The following is a 26,305-nucleotide window of genomic DNA, read 5'->3' as shown; positions in this document are numbered from 1 at the left end:
GTAGGTTTTGGTAGGTCTTTGAGGCCAAAATAATCTTTATGTCTCTTTCCAAACACAGGAGGAAGAAATGAAGTCGGGAAATCGTATAGCTGCAGCAGAAGACCGAGCAGCGCGGGGTCCCGGCCGAAATCCACGCGAAACTCTCGCGAGAGCCTTCCGACAGCCGCGAGCCTTCGTGGGAGCTAGTTCCCGTCTCCTTTCTCAGGGCTCCCAAGGGCTGTCTCCTCCCCGCCGGCTTCCTCCGCTACCGCGGGGCGGGCCGGAACTTTTATGCATAGGAACTGATTTACACAGTAGAGTGTTGCCGGCCGGCGTCAAGGAGAATAGGGTGCCCTCCTCTTCCTCTCACCGTCGCCGCCGCGGAGCGGAGCCGTGCAGATCAGATCGAGGAGCGCGGTTACCGGGAGCGCTGGGTCTATGGTCGCTCCGCGGGCCGCTCCGCCGGCTGGTGCTTTTTTATCAGGGCAAGCTGTGTTCCATGGCAGGGAACTTTTGGCAGAGCTCCCACTAGTAAGTGATCTTCGGTCTTCTTGTCCGGGGCTGGCTCTTGGGGGTGCTGTGTGGACGGGGCCTGCGACTCCCCTTGGCCTGGATCCCGGCCCATGTCCCGAGCGCCGCGGAGTCTCCCGGGAAGCAGCGGCGGCCGGAAGCGTGATGAGCTTTTTTCGGACGACTCCCCTCACCCCGCCCCCTGGCCGGGTTTCGTTGGGGGGAAAATCTGTTGCGGGGAGGGAAGGGGGTTCAGTCTCCGGAGAAGGAAGGTTCGGGAGTTGAACTTCTGATTCTTGGTTTAGCTAGGCCGGGGGGTGGTGGGGGGAAGGAGGAGCGGAGCCGGTGAGGGTTGGGATGGGATGGGCACAGGTATGGGAAATGTGACACAGTGTAGAACTGTGAGACTGGCTCTTCAGGACAGTTGTGGTTCGCTTTTGCCTGCTCTTTCTAAAGTTGGTCGGCATCGTAATCTTTTGTCATTCATCTTCTGTCTTGTGCGGATTTAATATTACTCCGAGGAGAGGAGGGAGTCAGGCTTGTTTCTGCTCATGAACCGCTTTCTGCCACTACCTTAAACCTAGATAGAGTTTTATGTTTGTAAGGTGTAGGACAACTGCTCTCAACATTTGTCCATTTCGTTAGTCTGTGTCTCATATTTTGTTTTAAAAGTGTATTTTCCAGGGACATTGCCAATATCTTTAACGTTTTTTCATGAATTTTTGTTTCTGTCAGTACCATGGAAGAGCTAGAGTAATATTGAAAACATTTCTCCCTAAATACATCTGTTTAAGCAGGTAGGAAGGTGGGTGATAGGACTAGTTGAACTTTGGGTAGGCTGTACACTGTATACTTGAAAGATGAACAGAACCTTATAAAGATGATATCTTAGTGTAAATAATTTTTAATGTTAAGAGAGCATTAGTAATTAAATTTTGAGTGCGAAGAAGATGGATTCCTATATTGTTCATTCGGTTTTTTAGCCTTTTGCACTAGAAAAAAGAAACAATGGACTTTGAAACCTGTTTTCAGAAAAGCAGGTTTTCTTCTTGCTATAAGTGATCCTGTGGAGATGTGATGCTATAGAAGCTTCACTTCTGATCATATTTTTATTTTGCACTGTGTTCATTCACTGAAATATTTGCTTGGGCAAAATTAAAATATGGAAAATTTCGGTAGTGAAGAAGAGGTATTCTGGAAAACTTTGAAAGAAGCTGAGAGAATTGACAGGTAGCTAGCTGTTGATTATCAGAAGTTACAGCCCTTTTTCAACTTAAAAAAAGAAGAGATCCTGCCCCCTTTTGATAAGCATTTTCATTATGCTTTCATTTACTGTCGGCTTATCAAAAGGGGGCCAGGATCTATTTTATAAAACCAACTGTTTTTTCACTTTTCAAATATAAAATACTATAATATTAAATGTGCTTTTTTGGAAAACTGTCCTTGCCTCCCAATTCAAATAGCCCTGGAGGAAGGAGCCACTTTGTCTTACTCAGATCCCTTGAGAATCATGGAGTCCCTCATCTGCAAAAGGTGACAAATGTGAAAGACAAGACAATCAATTCAGTAAAAACAAAAAGATTATGAAAGCCATTATTTTAGGTGATTTTGGTGAAAGAGGAAAATTGACATGAAATATGCTGTTTTCATGGCTTTAAATTGCCCATTTTAACATTTCTGCTATGAGCATGACAATTTTTTTTCTTAGTAACATATGAAATAATGGTGAGTCTTACAATCAGTGTAATCTTTTTTTTTTTTAATAAATTCTTTTACTTACTTATTTTTGGCTGCATTGGGTCTCTGTTGCTGAGCGAGGGCTTTCTCTAGTTGTGGCGAGCGGGGGCTGCTCTTCATTGTAGTCCATGGGCTTCTCATTGTGGTGGCTTCTCTTGTTGCGGAGCACGGGCTCTATGTGCGCGGGCTTCAGTAGTTGTGGCGCACGGGCTCTAGAGTGCAGGCTCAGTAGTTGTGGTGCACGGGCTTAGCTGCTCCATGGCAAGTGGGATCTCCCTAGACTAGGGCTTGAACCTGTGTCCCCTGCATTGGCAGGCAGATTCTTAACCACTGTGCCACCAGGGAAACCCAATCAGTGTAATCTTAAATTTGGTGATATGTGGTGTTAATTGGTTTATCTTCCATACTGCATGCTGTGAGGAAAAATTTTAAATATTTGTGAAATTTATCTTTTTAAAAACATAAAATGACTGTGGAGAAGAAATTGATAATTCTGGAACAGAGAGAATCCTAGTATTTTCCAGAAAGTTAAAGTAGAACACAACACATTCTTTGATCGTGATGCAGTAAAGCTAGAAGGACACTAAACATTTGCTGGTCGACTGACGACTGACGTAATGAACAGGTAACAAATTAAAACTACAAAAGCAACTCTGGATACTTTATTGTATCAAAGGAAATTGAAAACAGTTACATATTATCTAGGAAATAACATAATGAGATCAATATATATTCATGTCTATGGGAGGTGGTAAAGCCAAATTTATAAGAAAACATCTTGAATAACTGAAAAAGAATAAAAATTAAATATTTTACTTAAGAGTATTAAAAGGAAACAGTGAAATAAACCTATGGAAAGCAGACTTAATAAAGTTAACACTGATATTAATATATTAAAAGGGAAAAAATAGTCAGAAATTATAAGAGCTGGTTCTTTGGAAGGGAAAACCAAAACGGTAGACTAAACTATGCTAGCTGAATAAAGGAAAAAAGGGACGATACTGAAATACAAAATTAGGAATGAGAAAAGTAAATAATCGCAGATATACCTTTGGGTTATCTCCATTTTCAAAATAAATTTGAAAGCCAAAACAAAGTTACCAGAGAGTTACTTCTTTGTTTTTTCGTTTTTTTTTTTTGCGGTACGCGGGCCTCTCCCTGCTGTGGCCTCTCCCGTTGCGGAGCACAGGCTCCGGATGCTCAGGCTCCGGATGCGCAGGCTCAGCGGCCATGGCTCACGGGCCCAGACGCTCCGCGGCATGTGGGATCCTCCCGGACCAGGGCACGAACCCGCGACCCCTGCATCGGCAGGCGGACCCTCAACCACTGCGCCACCAGGGAAGCCCCCATACCAGTTTTTAATTACTCAATTTTATGTTTTAAAATAGCATCTCAGGGACTTCCCTGGTGGTCCAGTGTTTAAGACTCCACGCTCCCAATGGAGAGGGCCTGGGTTCGATCCCTGGTCAGGGAACTAGATCCTGCATGCCACAACTAAAAAGATCCCACATGCTGCAATGAAGATCTCGCATGCTGCAACAAAGATCCCGTGTGCGGCAGCTGAGACCTGGTGCAGCCAAATAAAAATTAAAAAAAAAAAAAAAAAAGGATGGCATAGGAACAAGAAAAACAAATTAAAAATAGGAAATTATGAAGAAGATCCAAATATAATGATAGAATTATATTTCTTGAAATTCTTTGGTGAGGTTTGGATAACCATTTAACAAAACATTTCGCTGGATCCCTACTCTACCCTGTATTAAATTCCAGATTGATCACAAATTGAAAGAAAAAAGCCTTAAGGTTATTAGAAAATATGAGGGAATTTTGTTTTTAAATCATTTTGTGTCAGGGAAGGCCTTCCCATGTGTGACAAACACAAAATCAAAGTAAAATATAGATTTGAATAAATACGTGATTCAGATTTCTGCATTGCAAATCATTAAATACTGAGAGATCATGCTAAACTTGGGGAATGTCTAGAGCATATTTGACAAAGAAATGATTCTTTTATCCATAATGCACAAATTTTAGATCATAAGATTATCTTAATCATAAAATGATGACCATCCCATTAGAAAAATGGTCATGTTAGAGTTACGATGTACCAAAGAACTATATTTGACCAATAAAGGCATGGAGAAATGTTTAACCTTAGAAGTAAATTAAAAAATAACAGTGAGATACTAATTTGCCTTTAAGTTGTAAAGTATTTAAAAGATTGGCAGTGACCTGTAGGGTTAAGTATTTTAAGACACCCTTATGTGTCACTCCTCTGAATGGAAATTGGTGTGGAAGGCAAGCTGACAATGCATATCAAAATTACCAGCAAAACTGACCCATTAGTTCTAGGAAATGATTCCAAATATTAATCAAATACACAAGGGTGAATTACAAAGATGTTCATTAAAGCATTACTTGTAATAGTGAAAAAGATAACTTACATGCCCATCAACAGGAATTAACTAAATAAATAATGATCCATCCATAATGCTGTGCAGCAATTTAAAAGGATGCTGAATAACAAATTCATTGATGTAAAACTTCCAATACATACTGAGTGACAAAAGCAGGATGCAGAATATTTTGGGGATCACGTCAATTACATGTCTGTTTAAAAATAGACTAGACTAGGCAGGAGGTGGAGGCTATTGGTAAAATAAATTTTGAAGCAGCTTTTTTTTTTTTTTCCGGACGCGGGCCTCTCACTGTTATGGTCTCTCCTGTTGCGGAGCACAGGCTCCGGATGCGCAGGCTCAGCAGCCATGGCTCACGGGCCTAGTTGCTCCGCGGCATGTGGGATCTTCCCAGACCGGGGCACGAACCCATGTCTCCTGCATCGGCAGGTGGACTCTCAACCACTACGCCACCAGGGAAGCCCTGAAGCAGCTTTTAACATGATTAGAACTTGTGAAGTAGGAATATTACTCTAGTTACTCATGAACATCTGAGAGAAGATATACTTCAAATCTAAGGCATCGTCAGTCAGTGTCAATTTCACCATTATTTATCACTAAGAAAGTGTAAACATTACTGCCCATTAAAATGCTAGGCATCACTGAAGATGCATCTTGATTTCAGTCTTAAAGTCAATGAAATACACTATAATAGTGACAGAGGTCGGGTGCGGAGAGATAGACTGAGAAGGAAGAGAGAAAAGATTAGAGCAGATTTTTTTCAGGGCATATTTACATTTATTAGTTAGGTAATTCTCAGTGTCAGAGTTTCAAGAAATGTGAAAAATACTGTCTTTCAAGGTTACTTGCATTTTGTACTTCTCAGAATATTAACAACCTCTTCAATCTTAGAATATTTCCTGTAACTTTGTTAGTTGATTTTCTGTAGGATGTCTGAATCTTTGCTTTTTTTAGTTTGCAGTGGATTTTGGATAAACAAGATCTGTTGAAGGAACGCCAGAAGGACTTAAAGTTTCTCTCAGAAGAAGAGTATTGGAAATTACAGATATTTTTTACAAATGGTAAAGTTTTTCTTTAATTGGTTGAATTGGTACAGTTGGTTACCTGTGAATTAAAATGTTTTTCTGTAGTAATTTGTGATGAGCTGTTTTAATCCCTACCTTACATTTTTATTTACATGTGTATTCTTTTTACAACTTATATATCTTTTTTTAAAGTGATTTAAAAGTTTTTTGTGAATCTTACGTGTCAGAGACACTCAAGATGGTCTAAAAATATTAATCTCCCTAAGCTTTATAATGCATCATTAAACCTAATTTAAGATTGGCTAAAGCAAAGTACTTTGAGGATAAATGATTCTTTGGATTGACATCCTGTATTGGTCACTTCTATCTTACAAGTTTGCTTTGGACGGAAGAGTTTTAGAGTTAAAAGATCCTTGCTCTGCCACATGGTAACTTTGTCACAGGATCTTTCTCACCCTCAGTTCACTTCTATGCAAGCCTACCTCTCTGTTGTTTTGAGGATTCATTTTGGGTTTTTAATAAACTTTATTAAGCAGTAGTTATAACGCTAATAGGGGTTTAATAATAGTAATAATATGAAGAGCATTGAAAATACTTGGAAGATAGAGGGGAAATACCTATCATTCAACCTCCTTGATTCAAGAATAGATTTTACTATGAGGCAGTTTCTGTTTTTTTGTTATTGTTTATGCATACCTATATATTTTTTAACAAATTTGCAATCCTAGTACTAGACCACTGTGATCCAAGTAGAGCTTTATAGCATGTGTAGGTTTTTCTCTTTGTTAAAAATGAATATAGTCATGATTTAACTGCATTGAAGTTATTGTTAAATGTTAATATAATGATTTCAGAAATACATTTAACTTTATTATTTTTCTTTTAGTTATCCAAGCATTAGGTGAACATCTTAAATTAAGACAACAAGTTATTGCCACTGCTACGGTCTATTTCAAGAGATTCTATGCCAGGTAGGGCTGTGTTATTTTGGGAATATGTTAATGCTTATTTGAAACTCTTATCTAATGTTGATGAACCTTATATAAGTGAATCATGTGTTTGCCATAGAGTTGTCCTGATTTTTTTCCATATAAATGTTTTCTATATGAATTCTATTTTCATATGTGTTTTTCTATATGAATGACATTTAACTTTGTTTAATCATATTTTAGGTATTCTCTGAAAAGTATAGATCCTGTATTAATGGCTCCTACATGTGTGTTTTTGGCATCCAAAGTAGAGGTATGAAATAATTTTCTTTTTTTAAAAAAATTAATTAATTAATTTATTTTTGGCTCTGTTGGGTCTTCGTTGCTGCGCACGGACTTTCTCTAGTTGCGGCGAGCAGGGGCTACTCTTCATTGTGGTGCGTGGGCTTCTCACTGCGGTGGCTTCTCTTCTTGTGGAGCACGGGCTCTAGGCGTGCAGACTTCAGTAGTTGTGGCTCGTGGGCTCCAGAGTGCAGGCTCACTCATTGTGGCACATGGGCTTAGTTGCTCCACAGCATATGGGATCTTCCTGGACCAGGGCTCGAACCCATGTCCCCAGCATTGGCAGGCTGATTCTTAACCACTGCGCCACCAGGGAAGTCATAGTTTTCTGTTCTTTATCAAAGTATAGTCAACGTGTATTGGTTAATCTGCCCCAGTTTCCACATTAACTGTGTAAACATAATAACGGTGATTTATATAAAATATTGAAATTTATACAAAATCAAAGAAATACAAATACTTATGCAGCATTTTACTATGTACCATGTGCTATTCTGACTCCTCTTACAAATTATGACTTAATCCTCATAACAAACTATGGGCTACATAGTTGTAATCTCATTTTATAAGTGAGGAAACTTAGACACAAAGAAATTAAGTTCACATAGCTGATAATTGACAGAGCCAGTATTTAAACCCTGGGAGTCTAGTTCCTAATCCCATGCTCTTAACTGCTTTGCTCTTCTGCCTCTGAGACATTTATTGTTTGGCACTGAGAAGTATTCCATGAATGCCACAGCTTGTCTACTATAACCTGAGAATGTTCTTCCGTCTCCTTCATATGTTTCCTGTGTTCTGCTGTCTTCCCTTCCTGCCTCCTGATGATTGGCTGCCTAGCAAGCCATAGGGAAAGCAAGAGGGAAAGCAAGGATTGGGGTGGCTATAGCAATATATGTTCTAACGAGGAATGGTTTGGGTAGTGAGGATTGAGAAATTAGGTGAGGGAGAGAAGAGAGATGGGAACTTGCAGCTGAGACCAAATCTCTGCTCACCTTATTTACCTTTTTAGTATTTTTGAGAGAGCTCAGCTAAATCCAGATAATAATAGCCGATATTATTAACTGGTCTTCATAATAATCCGTGTAATCTTCAGTAATATGAATCCTTTGTATTATATTTCTATTTTTAGATGATGTCTTTAGGTTAGTAATTGTATTCCTGAATATTAATTGTAATTTAATTGTAAGTGGTAATTTAAGGAGGCAGAACCAGCTCTGTTGTTTTTAAGTTCTTTAATGGAAAAGAAGGTGTTTATAAAAGGCCCGTATTATGGGGTGGCCTTTCCAAATATTACCATGTAATTTTATGTATCTGAAGGACAACCAGTATGAGAAACCAAGACAAAATCTTTATAAACTTCTTCTCTTGTAGATTAACTTGGAGTTTTAATTTGTCTTGTGTGCTAAATATCTTTTGTTACATGATTTACTGAATAGAAACCTATTTTATGATTTATTAGGTGAAAGTTTTTCCTTTAAGAATTTGGGGTAAAGAATTATTCCTGGAAAGAGATGTATCCTTTCATATTTGGTTATACCATTTTTTAAAATCTTTAACTATGACCAAATCTTTCTGTGTTTTGTCCAGTTGTGTGAGAATTGTATTGAAATGGCATTTAAGAAGATGTCTCAGGCATTTAATTTTCAGTATCAGTTATTATGGTGTGAGGTTTAAATGTAAATATAAATACATACACAGGCATACATATCCCCCACCCCCCACAAACACACACAGTTAGATAAGGATTCAGGTTGAAGGTTTTTGAACAGACTGTATTCAGTTTGGTTTCTTCTGTTGGCTAAGGAACCAATTATTGATTTTTCAGCTTTAAAAATTAAGGCTTTGGAGAAATCCCTAGTGGTTCAGTGGTTGGGACTCCACACTCTCACTGCCAAGGACCTGGGTTTGATCCCTGGTCAGGGAACTAAGATCCTACAGGCCACACCACACCGCACGGCCAAAAAAAAAAAAAGAAGCCTTTAATAACTTTATAAGGTTAATCAAATTAAACGAGACTATATGTAAGGTGGATCACCTCATAAATTTTTGTTATTTTTACAGTGGCAGTATATTAAGTTCAAAGAGGAAATGGGAACTGACATCCGAAGTCTTAATGCTAATCATTCTTGTCTTCCTGTTTCAAAAAGAAAAATAATTGTTTGTACGGTCTTTTGAGTTCTTTTGGTGATATTAAAGTTTATTTTCTTCAGAGATTCAACTGTTTTATTATTAAATTCCCTGAAGTACCTGTTTGTTAGTCCAGGTTCAACTGAAAGGAAGCATACTTAATACTTATTCTGGCAACTAAGTGTAGAATCTAAAAACTCTTGGAAACTAATTTAAGTGCAGAAAACTGGCACTGTCACTTTAGGGTCTGGTTTCTAATTTGGTACCTTCCAACAATATTAAATTATAAAATTATTTAAGCATTTGTGTTAAAGTGTAGTAATTTTAAGGAAAGGTCATAAATTTAGAGATTTAAGTACATCATTCCTCAGGTAGATAACTGCAAACATCGGAGGAACATAGGTAATGCTCTGTTTTGAATAGACCTCAGATATACTTAGGTTCATTGGGTTACTATGTACCTAATCTCGTTTACTTTTCTTTTTCTAGGAATTTGGAGTAGTCTCAAATACAAGATTGATTTCTGCTGCTACTTCTGTATGTAAGTGCAAAAAATATATCCTGCTTTAAGATTGTAATTCTAAAGAAAGCTCCATAGGACATAGATGTTTTTCAGTTTATGAGACCTATGAGAGATTAGTTGGGTCTATTCAGTCTCCTGAGGTGAGATCACCTTTATGCCTAATGTATTTGGCTAAAAATTTTAAAATACAAAAAATTTTAAAACCACTTAAAGTATTATCTCTAAGACATTACTTTTTTTTTTTTTTTTTTTTTTTTGTGGTATGCGGGCCTCTCACTGTTGTGGCCTCTCCCGTTGCGGAGCGCAGGCTCAGCAGCCGTGGCTCACGGGCCCAGCTGCTCCGCGGCATGTGGGATCTTCCCGGACTGGGGCACGAACCTGTGTCCCCTGCATCAGCAGGCGACTCTCAACCACTGCGCCACCAGGGAAGCCCTAAGACATTACTTTTAATGCTAAAAACGGGTAGTAACTATTGAGCCAAAAACATCAACTCTGTGGCTCTTAATTTTATAATAAGGTTAAGAAAGAATTTTTATTTTTCAATTTTATTGTACTTTTATTGCTTCATAATAACTAGCTATTGTGTCATTCTTGTGGGTGAAATAAACTATTTCTTTAGCAATTGTAATTATGTCTTTGATGGGGATTGTGTTTTTTCCCTCTTTGTGGAAAACTATGGCACAGAAAAATATTCTGACTCTTTAGTCCATAGAGCTGATTCTAAGCACCAGTTCTGTCTCTAAGCAGCAGCTGTATAACCTTGAACAAGTTGCTTTACCTGTTGGCCTTAGTTCTTTACCTACAAACATGGGGTTTACGTGCCTATGAATCATGGCATTAAAGGAAATAACATTGTAAAGTAGCAATCGTAAAGTATTGTACACAAGGTAATAATATTATGCTGTGTTCCATCTTCATAGCTTAAGCAAAAAGATATCACCTAACAAAAGATAATTAAAATTATTATTTTTTACTTCTGTGATCTTACACAGAAGAGGCAGAGGCATTTTGTATTAAGTTTCTGAGCCAGAATTTCATGTTTTGGGGGTCATTTCCCTTTCTGAAAGGAGTGTAATAATCTAATTCAATCTTTTTCATGTCATATCTTATTTTGAGGATAGAAGAGTAATAATCAGTTTTGCCATAGAATTTAATATGTCAAATATATCCCATTGGTGAAGTATTGAATTGCCCTCTGGAAAATCAAAATTATTAAAAAAATTGAAAAATGACTGCAAGGAAATGTACCAGAATGTTAGCAGTGCTCATCTCTGAGTAGATTATAGGTGCCTTATTTTCTTCTTACTTCAGTCTCTGTTTTCCAGATTTTTTAGAAGGTGTATATTTTTGAAAATGTAAAATACCTATTACTAAGGTTTGTTTTTTATTTCTCATGCAAAGGCTAAAAGGCACACTCATATTCATTTTACCAATGAATAGGGAACTTTATAGTAGACTATTTTACTTATTTCATAAATTTTACAGTGTATTATATTGCCCAGGGAGCTTAGTTTTCAAATTTCAGCCCCAGTGCTTTTGACATGACAAATTAAGCAAAATATAATCTTTCTGCTATATGAGGATGTTAATAACATCTACGTCATACGGTTGTTGTGAGGATCAAATAAATTAATATCAATAAAGCTCTTAGAACCGTGCTTTGTTCGGTGTGTTAGTTTGCTAGGGCAGCCATAACAAAATGCCAGAGCCTGCGTGGTTTAAACAACAACAGTTTATTTTCTCATGGTTTTGGAAGCTGGAAGTCCAAGATCAGGGTGTCAACAAGTTAAGTTTCCTGAGGCCTCTCTCCCTGGCTTGCAGATGGCTGCCTTACTGCTGTGTCCTCTTATGGCCCTTTCTCTGTGTGTGTGCATCCTTAGTGTTTCTTCCCTTTGTAAGGATACCAGTCCTGTAGAATTAAGGCCCCATGCTTATGACCTCATTTAACCTTAATTGCTTCCTTAAAGGCCCTGTCTCAAAATAACAGCCACATTGGGGGTTAGGGCTTCAACATGTAAATTTGGCGGGTGTGTGGGGGGATAATTCAATTCATAATACTAGTAAACTGTAGCGGTTACTATCATTGTCATCAACAACAGCATCATCATCACTGGAAAACACCATACTGGATGCAGTGGTGGATATAAAAATAAAAACAAAGAATTTAAGGACAAGAAAATAAGACATCAATATACAAATATTAATACAGAAGAAACTAAGTGGCATAAGAGAGTAACAGAGGATGTAATGAATATTTTGAGTGGGAAAAGTTGATTTGTTAGATGAATCCAAAAAGGCTTAAATAGAATTTGGTGAAGAAAGAATTTGAACCTGGGGAAATGCAGGGGAAAGATAGTCTAGGAGCATTGAACAGTTTGATCAATATAAGGAAAAGCTACTGAGTTACATTCAGTGAATGGTGAGTAAGGAAATAGTGGGAAATAGCCCCCCTACCTGGCTAAGGCCAGATAACAGATGGCCTTCAGTGAGGAGTCTGCAGCTTGTTTTGTTGTCAGTGGCAGTACCTATGAAAGCTTTATTTTTCAACATGAGGGTGATGCCAGAGTTGTGTATTAGGAAGATGATTCTGGCAGAATTACGTAAGATGAATTGGAGGAGACTGTGAGTCGAAGTAGACAGACAAAGTTTGAAGTTTTTCATGTGATACAGCATGGATGAACCTTGAGGATATTATGATAAGTGAAATAAGCCAGTCACAGAAAGGTAAATACTGTGTGATTCTACTTATATGAGGTACTTAGAGTAATCAAATTACTAGGCATAGAAAGTAGAATGGTGGCTGTCAGGGGCTGGAGGGAGTGGGAAATGGGGAGTTGTTGCCTAATGAATATAGGGTTTCAGTTTTGCAAGAGGAAAAGAGTTCTGGAGATGGATGGTGGTGATAGTTACATAACAGTGTGAATGTAATTAATACTACTAAACTGTATATTTAAAAACGGTTAACAGCAGAAACTAACACACCATTGTAAAGCAGTTACTCCAATAAAGATGTTAAAAGAAAAAAATAACGGTTAAAGATGGTAAATTATATGTAATGTATATTTTACCACAATTTAAAAACCACTGGGAGTTTCCTGGTGGTCCAGTGGTTAGGACTTGGTGCTTTCATTGCCGTGGCCCTTGGTTCAACCCCTGGTCGGGGAATTAAGATCTCGCAAGCGCGTGGCATGGCCAAAAAAAACCCCAAAAAAACAAACAAAAAAACTCACCGAAAAAAACCCTTTCCGACATAGTTTTATATATACGGCAAACTGTAGTGAGTACTGTCACCACTGGGTGCTGTAAGAAGTAAAGCTAACTATTTTAAGGTAGGAGAAAACTTTTAAGTTATTGAAATAATAAGGTAAACACTAATGAAACCTTAAAAATAATGTTTTGGTAGCCAGCAAGGAGAATAAGCAAGCTAGGTTTGAATGATAGAGTCAGCAGGACTTTTGAAAAGAAAAGATTTAAGAAGAGTCAGAAATGATATTTGAGGCTTCATACCTGGGCATTGGGAGGTGAAGGTGGTACTGGAAGAGGAGAATGAGTTGGTTCTGAAAAGAATTAGATTTACTCTTCAACATTCTGAGTGTAAATGTATCAGTAGAACATCCTCTTAGAAATGTGAAGCCAGTGATAGAAATTTGAGACTTGATACCTTTTAAGAAAGAGAGCTGCATAGTGTCTTCCGCTGCATAGAAGATGTATACCAAATAAAAAAACCAGACCTTTGGGTTTGTGATCAGGCAGGAAACATACAAGGTGGACCTAGAGCATCTTACAGTGCCAATAAATAAGTAAGTACTCAAAAAAAACAAAACAAAACAGGGCTTCCCTGGTGGTGCAGTGGTTTAGAGTCCACCTGCAGATGCAGGGGATACAGGTTCGTGCCCCGGTCCGGGAAGATCCCACATGCCATGGAGCAGCTAGGCCCGTGAGCCATGGCCGCTGAGCCTGCGCGTCCGGAGCCTGTGCTCTGCAACGGGAGAGGCCACAACAGTGAGAGGCCCGCGTACTGCAAAAAACAAACAAACAAAACAAAAAGAAAACCAAAACCAAACCCCTCATTAATGGGCGTATGTCGAAGACATATAGGAGCCAACTGAAAGAGCTTTCAATGGCCAAAGCTGGAAGAATTTGAGCAACAAAATAAAAAAGAATAATACTGCATTATAACCCGAAGTATAACCCAAGTATAAAATAAATATTCATGCATCCATACTGGTATAAATAAATGATAGTGTAAATAAATAAAAGGGGGGGGAGACAAATCTCCCATACAGAAGAATTTCAAATAATTTATATAGCTAACTCCCCCCTCAAGTAGAGGAAGCATAAATTCCTACTCCTTAGGTGTTGGCTATGCATAGTGACTTTTCTTCTAATGTGTATATTATTGAAAGAAGGTGGGAGTATAATTTTACAGTGGAGAAACCTGACAAGCACTGTCTCAGCCAGGTGATCAAAGTCAGTATCAACAATGATAAATGACATTAATAGTATGTACTTTTGCTGTAATATAATGAAATGGCACTTCACCTCTGTGGTCTTCTTTCTGAAAACCCCAAACCCTGGTCCAGTCATTAAACATCAGATTCCAATAGGGAATCAACCTACGGAATACTTGACTGGTTCTCCTAAAAACTGTTAAAGTCATCAAAGATAAGTTATGTCTGAAAAACTGTCACAGCATACAGAACCTAAGGAGACATGACAAGTAAATGTAATGTGGCGTCCTGAAAGAGAGCCTAAAACAGAAAAAGGACATTAGGTTAAAAACTAAGGAGATCAGAATAAATTATGGATTTTAGTTAGTAACAATGTATCTATCTTTGTTCATTAATTATAATAAATGTACCATACTAATGTAACATGTTAATAACAGGATTCTGGGTGAGGGGGCGTCTTGGTCTGCTTCAGCTGCTATAGCAAAACACCAAAGTCTGGGTGGCTTAAACAAGACATTTATTTCTCACAGTTCTGGAGGCTGGGAAGTCCAAGATCAAAGTGCCTGCCTTGATCAGTTCCTTGATTGGCCATGATTAGCTTCCTGGCCTCCAGACAGCCTCCCTCTCAGTGAGTTCTTACATGGCAGCCTACTCAAGAGTCTTACTTTTAAAAAGTAGAGGCATATAATTTGGTAGAGGTTTCATTTGTTTTGCTTTTAAGGGAAATTTGAGCATATTAGTAAGTGATAGGACAGATTTATTGGAGGAGGAATGGTTAAAGGTGCAAAGGAAAAATGTTGACTGTCAGTTGAGTAGATGAAAGCAAATGTACAAGTGGTAGGGGTAGCAATAGAGAGGAGAGATGCATTTTCCTCCAGGTCAGAAGAAAAGGATTAGGAAGTAGAAAATCAAAACGCAGAGCAATTTTATCATGGAATAGGAGAGAAGTTGACAGCATCAGGTAGAATCTAATTCAGTAAGTTAGGTGTCAAGGTCCAGGGGTTAGGGATGTAGATTTGCTTTATATACAGAGATAATTTTACCTTGTTAATTGGTTAACATGATGTAAGTACCTGTTTTGCTTGTACACTTCATATCTTGCTTACATTAAATGGATTTGTGGGGACTTCCCTGGTGGTCCAGTGGTTAAGACTCTGTGCTTCCACTGCAGGGGTGCAGGTTCCCTGGTTGGGGAACTAAGATCCTGCTGCCATGCAGCATGGCCAAAAAATAAAAAAATTATAAAGGGGGGGGATTTGTAAAACTCAGTAACCTTGATGGGTACATTTTTAAATTAACTAAAAGGAGAGGAAAGGAAAGGTTAAGTAGACATTTCCTAATGTCAAGTTTAAATGGCTTAGGTTTCAAATCTTGGCAAATGTTACCTATCTAAATTAGCTGTTAGAATAGTTAATTCCTACCATTTTTGAGGAGATAGAGGATTAATTAACAGTTTTTTCGTTTGTACTTTCTTAGTGACTAAGAGTGTGTGTATATATATTTGTGTGTGGTATGAAGAAAGTCCTAGAGACCTTTGCACATATATTCATGATTTTATTAAAATATGTCTTTTGGTAAAGAAATACCTATTATAAAAAGCTTAGAAAGTTCAGATTAGTAAAAATCCTTAAATCTCAAGAGATAACTACTGTTAACATTTTTTGGTCCATTTTTTGGTCCAATATTGGTCCTTCCAATATTTATATATATAGTTGACCCTTGAACAACACAGGGGTTCGAGGTGCTGACCCTCTGACCCTCTGCAAAGTTGGAAAATCTACATATACAACCTTGGTTCATGTAGTACCTATTTATTGGAAAAATCTGTGTATGCGTGGACATGCATAGTTCAAACCTGTGTTGTTCAAGGGTCAACTGTATATATTTACAAATATAAACATATATATATATATATATACTTGTGAACACATATATAACCCATGTTCCTTTTAAGCTAAATTACTAAATAGAGCAATACCATTCTAGAGCTGGAAAGATTTTAGAAATGATAAAAGCCAGTGGGTTTTTTTCCATTTCCTTTAGTTTTTAAGCAGCAGAACTCTTTCTTAATATATTAAATATATCATTGAAACTCTCTAATTGTAATATAGATGGGGGCCTAGGGCTTTCTGCCACTCAGTCTTTCCCCTTGCCTGAAAACAAAAAAATCTGCATCCCTAATCATATTCAAGAGCTCCTACTAAAAATTAAAAATGATTTAGCTCTACCTCTAATATTTTACATTGTATTAAAGAAGTTTTGTGTTTATTCACTCCCCATTTTCTCAGTTTAAGTTTTTTTTTTCTTTTTTTTTTCTGCAGTGAAAACTAGATTTTCATATGCCTTTCCAAAGGAATTTCCTTATAGGATGAATCATGTAAGTATATTGTAAAAAATAAAACTACTTGTTAAAGCTGTATGTAAACTGGCAACATTTTATATTAAAATAAACTGAATAGTCTCCTAGAAATGGCAGTTTCAGATTCTACGAGAATATGGATTTTATTTCTAAATTAAAGCTAAAGTGCTTCTACCATTTAAAAAAATACTTTGTTGCAGTGGTTATCAACCCTGGGTGCCCATTAAATCACGTTGGGAGCTTTTTTAATAATACTGATGTCAGGGCCTCTCTGGATCAACTAAATCAGAATTTTCAGGCTTGAAACCTGGACACTGGTATTTTCTAAAGCTCCCAGGTGGCTACTAATGTGCAGCTGGGGTTGAGAATCACTATAATGGAACAGAATGAAAAACATACTTGAAATTTTACATTATTTTAGAAGATGCATTTCTATTGCTATTTTAATAGGCATGTTTTTCTTTTTCCACCTTGCAAGGGATTTTTTCATTCTATTTATATTGTATTTTTGTTTCATTTTCAGTATTCTCTTCTATTATTAATTTGTAATATAACAAAAATAACAGTTAAGTAGAGATAATTACATTTTTGCATTTGTTGAGTGGGAAGTATATTGGAAAATCTGAAGCTTATACAGGATTATTTTAAATAAAAATAAGTAATAAGAACACTTATATGAGGCTGGCTTTTCCTTACAAGGATTAAAATGTTTCATAATCACAGTTGCATGCATTGTATAACAAGTAATTGTTTATAGCATATGTTCATTCTGATATAAGCTATTGTGTTTTCTTGATTTAAAAAAATTTTAGTAAAAATTTTTGATAAATCCTAATTACATTCTTATGTTAGACTAAGTAGACTCATCTAATTTGGTTTCATGTTGATATTTATAATCTTTTTTTTTTAACAGATATTAGAATGTGAATTCTATCTTTTAGAATTAATGGTAAGTATATTTCTTCCTTATGATTAATAGAGTAAAACTTACTTTCAAATTTAGTGAAGTCATAAATTTAAAGAAATAATTGTAGGGAGGTGCATTTTAAAACCATCCAAGTGATATGTGATGGTAAATCATAGTACCTAGTGGCATCATCACCTATATGCTCTTGGAAGCCTGTAAAATAGTTTGTATATACTACTTAGGATGGGAAATTTATTCTGTTCTATAGTAACTATAATAAGAGGATTACAAGCAAACCAGTCAGGACATTAAACCACTGTAAATTATTTGCACAATTTGTGTATGTGTGTGGTGTTATTTAAAGATAGATTATGTCTTTGGCAGAATTCTGCTCCTCCAGTTGGGAATTACGGATTTATAGGCTAATAAGAGGTTTCAGTGTGTTGCAGATGTGACACTTTGAGTCTCTAAGGGAATGGATGCTGACTGACTGCCAACCGATTTACCAAGGTATATTTCAGAGAGAGCACTGCCTTCACTATTACAGTAGAGTTTAGGGCTGCCATACTGCTTGCTTAAGACAATAAGAGGGAAGCAAGCATGAGTTAGAAAAATACATTTTGAAATACACAATTAAAAATCAGTTGGGTAATGGTAAGGTTTTTGTGTTATAATAAATCTGTTTTTATACATACACATTTTTTAAACTGTTTCTAGGATTGTTGCTTGATAGTGTATCATCCTTATAGACCTTTGCTCCAGTATGTGCAGGACATGGGCCAAGAAGACATGTTGCTTCCCCTTGCATGGTAATTAGAACAGAAGTTATTCATAGTGTAACATGTTATTAGCTAGGAAGGTTGACAATTAAATATGAAGTTTAGTATTTTTAAAGTAATTAAACTAGTGCCCCAAGATATTTTATGTTGAGTGAAATATCTGCTTGTTGAATTCTAATAACTATACTGGTATAAATGCTAAAATGATAGATCTTTAAATTATCTATTTGATGAATATTTCCAATAAAATTTGATTCTTATGAAAAACAGACTGTTTACATGAAAATTAAGATTGTTATCTTTAAATTATAATGGAAAAGAATATGAAAAAGAATGTAAATATATGTATAACTGAATCACTGTGTTGTACAGTAGAAATTAACACATTGATTTCAACTATATTTCCGTAAAATAAATTAAATGTTATCTTTAAAATAATCAGAATATTTTTGGTGGTATTCAACATATATATTAATTCGTTGTATAATTTCTGGTTTCCTATCTTTCTAATTTTTGGAAAATTAGAAAAATGTTTATCTTATATTAAAATTTATTGTGAGGTTTTAAAATTTTAAATATATTTAGCTGTAATTTTATTCATTAAAATATGCTTATTCATTGTCACATTCATGTATCCATCTTTTTCCTTTGTTGTTCACCTTTGTATCTGTGTTACGGTAATATAAAAGAGATATAAATATATACAGATATGGGAAATCTGGCCCTCTCTGGAGGGTAATGTACAGTCATATGAGGTAGTTCTGCTTTCAGTAATAATATGATTTACATTTCTATAGGAGGATAGTGAATGATACCTACAGAACGGATCTTTGCCTACTGTATCCTCCTTTCATGATAGCTTTAGGTATGTAAATGTGGTGTACCTTTAGCAGCTAAATTGTTGTATACCTATTTAGGTCATCCTAAAAGAAATTTCACCCTATTGTACTTTATGTTTTTATGTTCCTTGAAGTAATAGACTGTTCCTTGAAGTAATAGACTATTCCTTGCATGTGAACTTTCAATAATATGAACTGCAACTATCACAAATCAGGATTATTGTCCCCCCACCCCCCTTTTTTGGTAAGTTTTTTTTTGAAATCATTTAAAATAATTTTAACCAGTGTCTGAATAGAACATTTTTGTTTGTTTAGCGGGAGAAGTTTGGAATTAAGCCTTCTAATACTAGTTGTAACTTATATAAAATAACTAGGTCTTTTATTTCCTGAGCCCAATTAGGTCCTCAGCAGTCAAGTAAAGGAGCCTTTTGTGGTCCTTAATGCCTTGCTAGAGGGAAAGTTATCACCATTCTATTAGCTGTGGAAGGCAGTACTGTCATGAGTTAGAACAGATGGTCCTAGGTTTAAACTTTTCTTTCTTTACAATCGTGGGAAAATTATCTAACCTTTCTGAGTTTGTTTCCTTAATTGTAAAATTGGGGGAGGGTACTAAAAACTCAGTATAGAGTTGTTACAAGAATTAAATGAGTTATCTTTTAAATATTGCTTGCCATATGTTAGGCACTTGTTAGTTTCTGTTCCCTTTCTGTCTTGTATTCATTTCTATGACTCTGTCTTCTTGATTTTCCCCCTATTCTTTTACCAGTCCAGACTAATTTTTGTTGGTTTCCCTTTATTCAGTTACCCCTTAAATGTTAGTGTTTCTCCACCTTCTTACATGAGGGGTGGTAAATAGGTTATACTTCTGTAGTACTGGAGGCTCCCTGGAAGGATTCTGAAGTGTCATCTGGGTTCAGTGGGAAGGAATACTGGGATCTACATGGGTAGGAAGGCCATGTGCCACATCTTTGTCATCCTTGCTGTTTTTGTTCTTCCCAGGCAGTCTCACTGAGGCCCATGGGTTCTGCTATCTCTTACGTGTTGAAACATTTAAATTTCTTTATTTAACCAAGACCTTGCTCCTGAACTGGCCTTTATATCAATCTCTGCCTTTTGGATAGCTTCCTTTGGCATCTCACTGGCCTTCAGACTCATGATTAGGACTGAACTCATCAGTTTGCCCCCAAATATACTCTTTTTAATGTCTTTGCTATGTTGGTGAATAGCACTAGTTGCCTTAGTTGGAAACCCAGTAGTTAGGCTCTTTCATCTTCCTCGATACCTACATCTAGTTGGTAACCAACACCTGTTGTGCCGCACTCTTTAGTAATCTCATAGCCACCTTCTCATTTTTATCCAGGTTATCACAGCAGTCTCCTTCCTGGCTAGTTGGCCTCCAGCATCCCTGTTCTCAGAGAGCCAGTCTATCCTCCACACTTGAGCAAGGCTAGCAGTTCTCAACCAGGGATAATTTTGTTCCCCACAAGATTTTTGGCAATGTCGGGAGATGGTTTTGGTTGTAACAACGGGGGTGGGATGCTACTGGCATCTAGTGAGTAGAAGCCAGGGATACTGCTAAGCATCCTGCAGTGCACAGGGCAGTCTCAAACAATTGTCCAGTTCATGATGTCAGTAGTGCTAAGGTTGAGAAACTCTGAGCTAGAAAGAGCTTTTTAAAATGCAGAATTTGTGCTTCAGTTAAAATCTTTCAGTGCTCCACCCAATTTCTGGATAAAATCCATAGCTTCTTTTTACCATTTATGTATATATCATTCTCTGCTCCCACTCTCACCTTTATTAAAGACTTGGCTCAGATATCATCTCTTTAGTGACACCGTCCCCAACTCCGCACTCTCTGCATCACCTCAGTCTGGGTTTAGGATGTCTCTTTCCCTAATTTACTCTATGTATGCCCTGTCGTGGCATTTTCCACTGTATTTTTATTACCTGTTTTTATAGTTTGTCCTTTAGTCCTCAATCCTTCCTGAACCTAAGCCCTACTTTATAGCTTTCTTTAACTTGGGGCAACCAGAATGTTCATGCACGTTTGAGTTGCTGTTTGCCTAGAATGTCATTCTTAGCAAAGTCATATGGGTAACCAGACCAGAGAACATAACATTTAACAAGCTTGTGTGGGATCAAGGTAGGCAGGCTGCTTGGGAGGAATTATATTAGGCAAACTTATGATGTAGACTGTTGTCTTTGGGCTCTTTCGCTATCTTTGTTAGTTTATGTTGTAAGTAATGTATATAACTACATTGTATGCAGTGCATTACATTTTTTTTTCTCTCAGCTCTGTTTGATTACAACACTAAACTCTGTACTAGGGTGCCCAGTTTTCACCTAACTTCATCATTCGCTAATAACTTTAAAAAGCAGAGGCAACACTGCTTTTAATTGAAATGCCAAAACACAGTAGTGTTGAAATTTATCAGTATATTGATTGGCTGGTTTTTTGGTTTGTTTGTTTTGTCACTCTGACTTTTGGGTGCATTTTGACCACTACTGTGTACTGCTATGCAGGGATCCTTTCCCTGCTCTGATTTCCTCAGTGGACTTGTTCCTCTCTGACGTGTCCTCTCAAGGCACCTGCATCATGACTAGCTCACAGTGAGAGCAGATGTAAGGACCTTAATATATATATAGCCCAGTAACTTTTCCTCCCTGTGAGATTAAGTTGATGGGGTGGTCAGTGGTAACTATTATATGAATCTATATAATTTTAAAAAAGAATATAAGAAAATACACATAAAATTTAAGTGAATATCCTGTTCTGAGTCCATACATTCCATGTTTGCAGTTAAACATGGACCTTTGTGTCTCATTTTCTCTCCAGCTTGCCTGCATGTAGCCTGTGTTGTACAGCAGAAAGATGCCAGACAGTGGTTTGCTGAGCTTTCTGTGGATATGGAGAAGGTAATCTTTAAGATTCCCTTAACTGAATATAACTTGAACATTTTAAAGTTAATGTCATATTTACTTACCATGAGCCTACAATTCTTAGCCAGGCTAAGAATATTTTTGGTAAAGAAATGTTAAGAAATGTGTTGGCAAGAAGAACTGATGTTGACCATTTAGGTTATATTTTTCTTCAGTTTAGGATTAAACAGAATGGTAAATATATGTTTGATTGGTTGCAAAGTCACCTCTAATTGCCAGGGTTATTTTAAAAGCTACCTAGTGACTACTGTAAACTTCTGTAACACAGACTGTCTCCTGACAAAGTGATTTTTGTCCTTCTACCTTTTCTGCTGAAATGTTCTAGAATCAATCCAAGGTTAGGTCTACTCAGATGCAGAAGAAGGGCTAATTTGGAAACTGGATTTGAGAGATTTGTATAGCTGCCGGTTTTTGAGCACCTTAACTCATGTGCAAAGTAGTTAGTAGAGAATCAAAACAGTCTTTTGTGCACTACCTCCCATTAAATTGTTTGAAACAATTGGTATTAGAGGAGTGTACTCTATAGTGACATACTCTTTCATGATTTAGACCTCTATTTCTAGTACCTCACTATTTTGTTTTGGTTTAAGGTATCAGTAGGTAGAAGGAAACCAACTACAGAGATGGATGAGGATAGACTGAGCATACATATGCTTTCACATTTATCAGGATTGTCTAACCTAATCTGAAGGATAGAGACTATCTTTTCACTGTTTTCTAAGGGATGTCTAGGATATGATGTGTGTTCCTTGTATGCTAAATGTTGCTTGATAATTTGCCATTGAGAACTTTTCAAATATTTTCTTCTAGATTTTGGAAATAATCAGGGTTATTTTAAAACTGTATGAGCAGTGGAAGAATTTTGATGAGAGAAAAGAGATGGCAACTATTCTTAGTAAGATGCCGAAACCAAAACCTCCTCCAAACAGGTACTTTGTAGACTTTAGTTATTGATTTTATTTAATTATATATTTCATATGCATTATCATAATTTTTCATAGATTATGTTGTTTTGTTTTTGTAAAATTTCTTCCAAAACTTCATGACATATTTTTTCTTAATTTGTGACTTCATAGATTGAGAACGTCTCATTTAAAAAAATACATTAATCTGATCATCTGTTAAGTAACTTTTCCTAATGCAATGGCAGGTCTATTACAGGTATCCCTCAACATATGATTATATACTGTACATAAATTTAAACAGAACAGAGAGAGGCAAGTTCATCTAAAATTCAGGGATAAAGAATTCTGTAGTAGTTCCATGTCAGTTTGACTTCTTCCCCCCACTACTGGCTGTTATTCTATTTATAAATTTCAGTAGCATTTTTCAAAAACATAGATGATTGATCTGATATTGTAAAGGTAAATAAATAATTTTGGCTTTTGAGTGACTCAAAGATCCATTGCAAACAGTAACATAATTTTGCTAAGTATGAGTCACTTGTCCTAAAAAGGTTTTTTTGTTGTGGTGGGTTTTTTTTTGTGTTTTTCTGTTTGTTTTGTTTTTTTTAATAGGATCTGTTCATTTAAGTTCAGTGGTTCTCAGCTCTCACTGTACATCAGATCGTTTGGGGTAGGGAAAAAAGGTCAGAAGGGAAACAAAGAAATGCTACCCATCTTAATCATTTATTAAGAAAAATAAATAAGTTATATAACATTAAGATAGATTTGTAGATCTGATATGTTAATGTTACCATTTGGAAAAAATTAATACTTGACTTATACAAGGAGCTGTTTAAGGCAGTCATTCAAACAGCTGCCTTTGGATGCATTTTTTGCAGAAATTCCCTGAGTGATTCTTCACTAGTGGCAGGGCCTGAAGCTGCAAGATGATGATGGACAAGATAAGGCAATAATCCTATTGCCACAGTTACTGGTATCTTCAGTTTTAGTTTTTATTTTAAATATTCAGCGTTTTCCAGGAAATTACCATATTTCTTTCTGACTTTTAATTATAAAGGTTTGCTGTACTTACGTATGATTTTATTACGCCTTTGGACAATAATTTTTTTTGGAAGAACACTTCTTGATTTTCATAATTAGTAGGAATAAGATTTTCTATGTACGATTTAATTTTATAGGAAATTTGTCTAGAAGAAGCTCTAATCTCTATGTTGAGTGATACCTGTAATGACAACAAAATCCCATACCCTAATTTAAATTTTGGAGTGTAATGGACACTAACTTCCAGAATGCTTGTTATGTGTGAGGGCACTAAGTTACATAAGAATAAAAACATAAAACCAAATGTTAGTCTTCTGGATTTTAATTTTTCCACATCTGTGTCTTATAATTGGGAACGTCTTTGTTTTGTAGAGTTGTAGCGTGGAATAACTTTAAAAATTAGTAGGTTTATCAGGGTGTTGAAAACGAGTCTTTTAATTGGTGTAAAATCTCTTTCTTCCCCACTTGAACAGTGAAGGAGAGCAGGGTCCAAATGGAAGTCAGAACTCTAGCTACAGCCAATCTTAAAACATTCCGAAGAATTCTGTAGTGGACCAGTTGGAAATAAACCATTGGACAGATTTCAATAATGTCTTCAATGGAACACAAATGAAAATGAATAGCTTGTTTCTGTCAAGCATGTTGGGAAGTGATTTTATTTTTGCAAAATAAGTTTTTCCTTACCGAATTTGATTCTAGTACATGATTGATTAAAATCTATTGTTTATGAAAGTTTGGAAAGGTTCTAAGGGGACCTACAGACAGACATACATAGACATTTGAAAGTTAATAGCTTTTGATTAGTATAATTTTTCTTAATTTGGATAATAGAAATTGTTGCTTTTTATTAAGCCAGAAAAGATGAAGCATAATTTGTTTAAAATTCTCTTTGGTCATTGAGCGACCAAAAAAGGAAATAAAAAGTCAAATATATGAGGGGTTTTTTTTCCCTCCTTAAGTTAAACTTTGAAACTGTATTTAAGGAATCAAATCTTACAAAATCCTGGAAGGTTTTGATAATGATGATGATAATTTCAGGGAAATTAATCAAGTACCTATTGATTTTAAAGCGTATTTTATTCAGTAGTTTTGGTATCTTGCCATGGAGGATACTAGCCCAGCCTAGCAGAAAAGTGCAATATGTATAGCATATTTTGACATTTTAAAAGTTATATTCCATAACCATTTTGAAATGCTGGGCAAACATAAAAAAAAATCCTATACAAAGTTATTTGCATTTAATTCAGTTAATCAGGCATTTTGAAAGCGAATTGGATAAAACACCGTAATATGATTGAAATTTGGTAACATTTTAATGTTATTTTTACTCTACTGTGAAAAGTTTTTTATATGACATACACACCCTAGTTTATTTTTGTGTCTTAGTGTGGACTTACAAATTTACTACAGGTATCCTGAGCCAGGAACACAATCAGGTTGCAGGCCAGTTTGATACTGGCTATTCTTAATTCTCATATGAGTGTAGGACTTCAGACTAAATGTTATGTCAGTGGGACTGTGCTGTCTGTGGAAGTTAATAAATTACGTGATCATTTTCTTCAGACTTGAAGGAGAGTGATAAATAAGATTTGGAATCATAGGATATTGATGTACAATTTAAGGATTAAAATTTTTTATAAATCAATTGTGAACAATGGATTATTAAATGTTGACTTCCTAGTATAAAACTGCAAGAATAAAAGTAAATTCTCCAGCTATATTGACTAATGTCTTGAATTTATCTTTTTGAATCTGCCTTATGTTGTCTTCTGAGTCTTTCTTCCTTTGGATAAGTATTAAAGCCTTCATAGTTTATCAAGTGGGTAATTAATTTCAAATGGTTTATAACCAGACTTTTACAGTTCTGCTTCCTTGTGGATAGTATCACATAAGCTGGAAAGAGAGATTATAAAGTCAGTACCAATGACAGAAGTAGGTCTCCTAGGCTTATGAAATAAGAAAAAAAAGCTCTCCTCAGGTCTGAAGGAATTAAGATTGGGCTTGGGTTGGAAGGGCAAAGTGATTATATATTATAATCATTGACTTAACCCTAATTTTTCCTTTAAGCTTACCTATATTTCTAAAAAAATTTTATTTTGAAAATACATATGCCTAGTAGTTTTATTTTCAACCTCTTATTTAAGTAGAAAATTTAACACAACATATACAAGAGTAGATAAAATATTGTAATGAACCTCCATATACCTGTCACTCAACTTTAACAATTATCGACACATGGCCAATTTCATCTAAACTCCCACCACTTCCTCCAACATGCATATTATTTTGAAGCAAATACAAGATATCATTTTGTCCATAATTATTTCAGTATGTAATCCTAAGAGATAATGGCTCTTTAAAAAACAAAACCCCCAAAAAACCCAATAGAAGTCTTACTGTACCCAAAAGTTAGTCAAAATAATTTTGTAATATCAAAATTTACATTTTCAGTTATCTCAATATCATAAATGTTATTAAATAATTCTACTTAGGAT

General features: G+C 36.1%; 1 protein-coding gene across 2 annotated transcripts; it reads left to right on the top strand.

Moving 5' to 3' along the window:
* Positions 1-244: 244 nt before the first annotated feature.
* CCNC (cyclin C) lies at positions 245-25,528 on the top strand. Of its 2 annotated transcripts, none has more exons than XM_019929487.3 (12): positions 245-510; positions 5,598-5,704; positions 6,555-6,639; positions 6,841-6,910; positions 9,556-9,607; positions 16,362-16,417; positions 17,313-17,348; positions 18,024-18,115; positions 18,883-18,950; positions 21,761-21,840; positions 22,675-22,793; positions 23,648-24,277. In XM_019929487.3, the coding sequence occupies exons 1-12, from the start codon at positions 479-481 to the stop codon at positions 23,697-23,699; spliced, it is 849 nt and encodes a 282-aa protein (XP_019785046.1). In that variant the 5' UTR covers positions 245-478; the 3' UTR covers positions 23,700-24,277. The 2 variants fall into 2 exon arrangements, with proteins under 2 accessions (XP_019785046.1, XP_019785045.1); XM_019929486.3 differs by lacking the exon at positions 23,648-24,277 and adding an exon at positions 24,284-25,528 and having other exon boundaries at positions 269-510.
* Positions 25,529-26,305: the final 777 nt, after the last annotated feature.

Source organism: Tursiops truncatus, chromosome 12 (genome assembly GCF_011762595.2).
Source record: "Tursiops truncatus isolate mTurTru1 chromosome 12, mTurTru1.mat.Y, whole genome shotgun sequence".
Lineage (NCBI taxonomy): Eukaryota > Metazoa > Chordata > Mammalia > Artiodactyla > Delphinidae > Tursiops > Tursiops truncatus.
The sequence above is the reverse complement of the archived record's forward strand: the minus strand, read 5'-3'. Positions and strand labels throughout refer to the sequence as shown.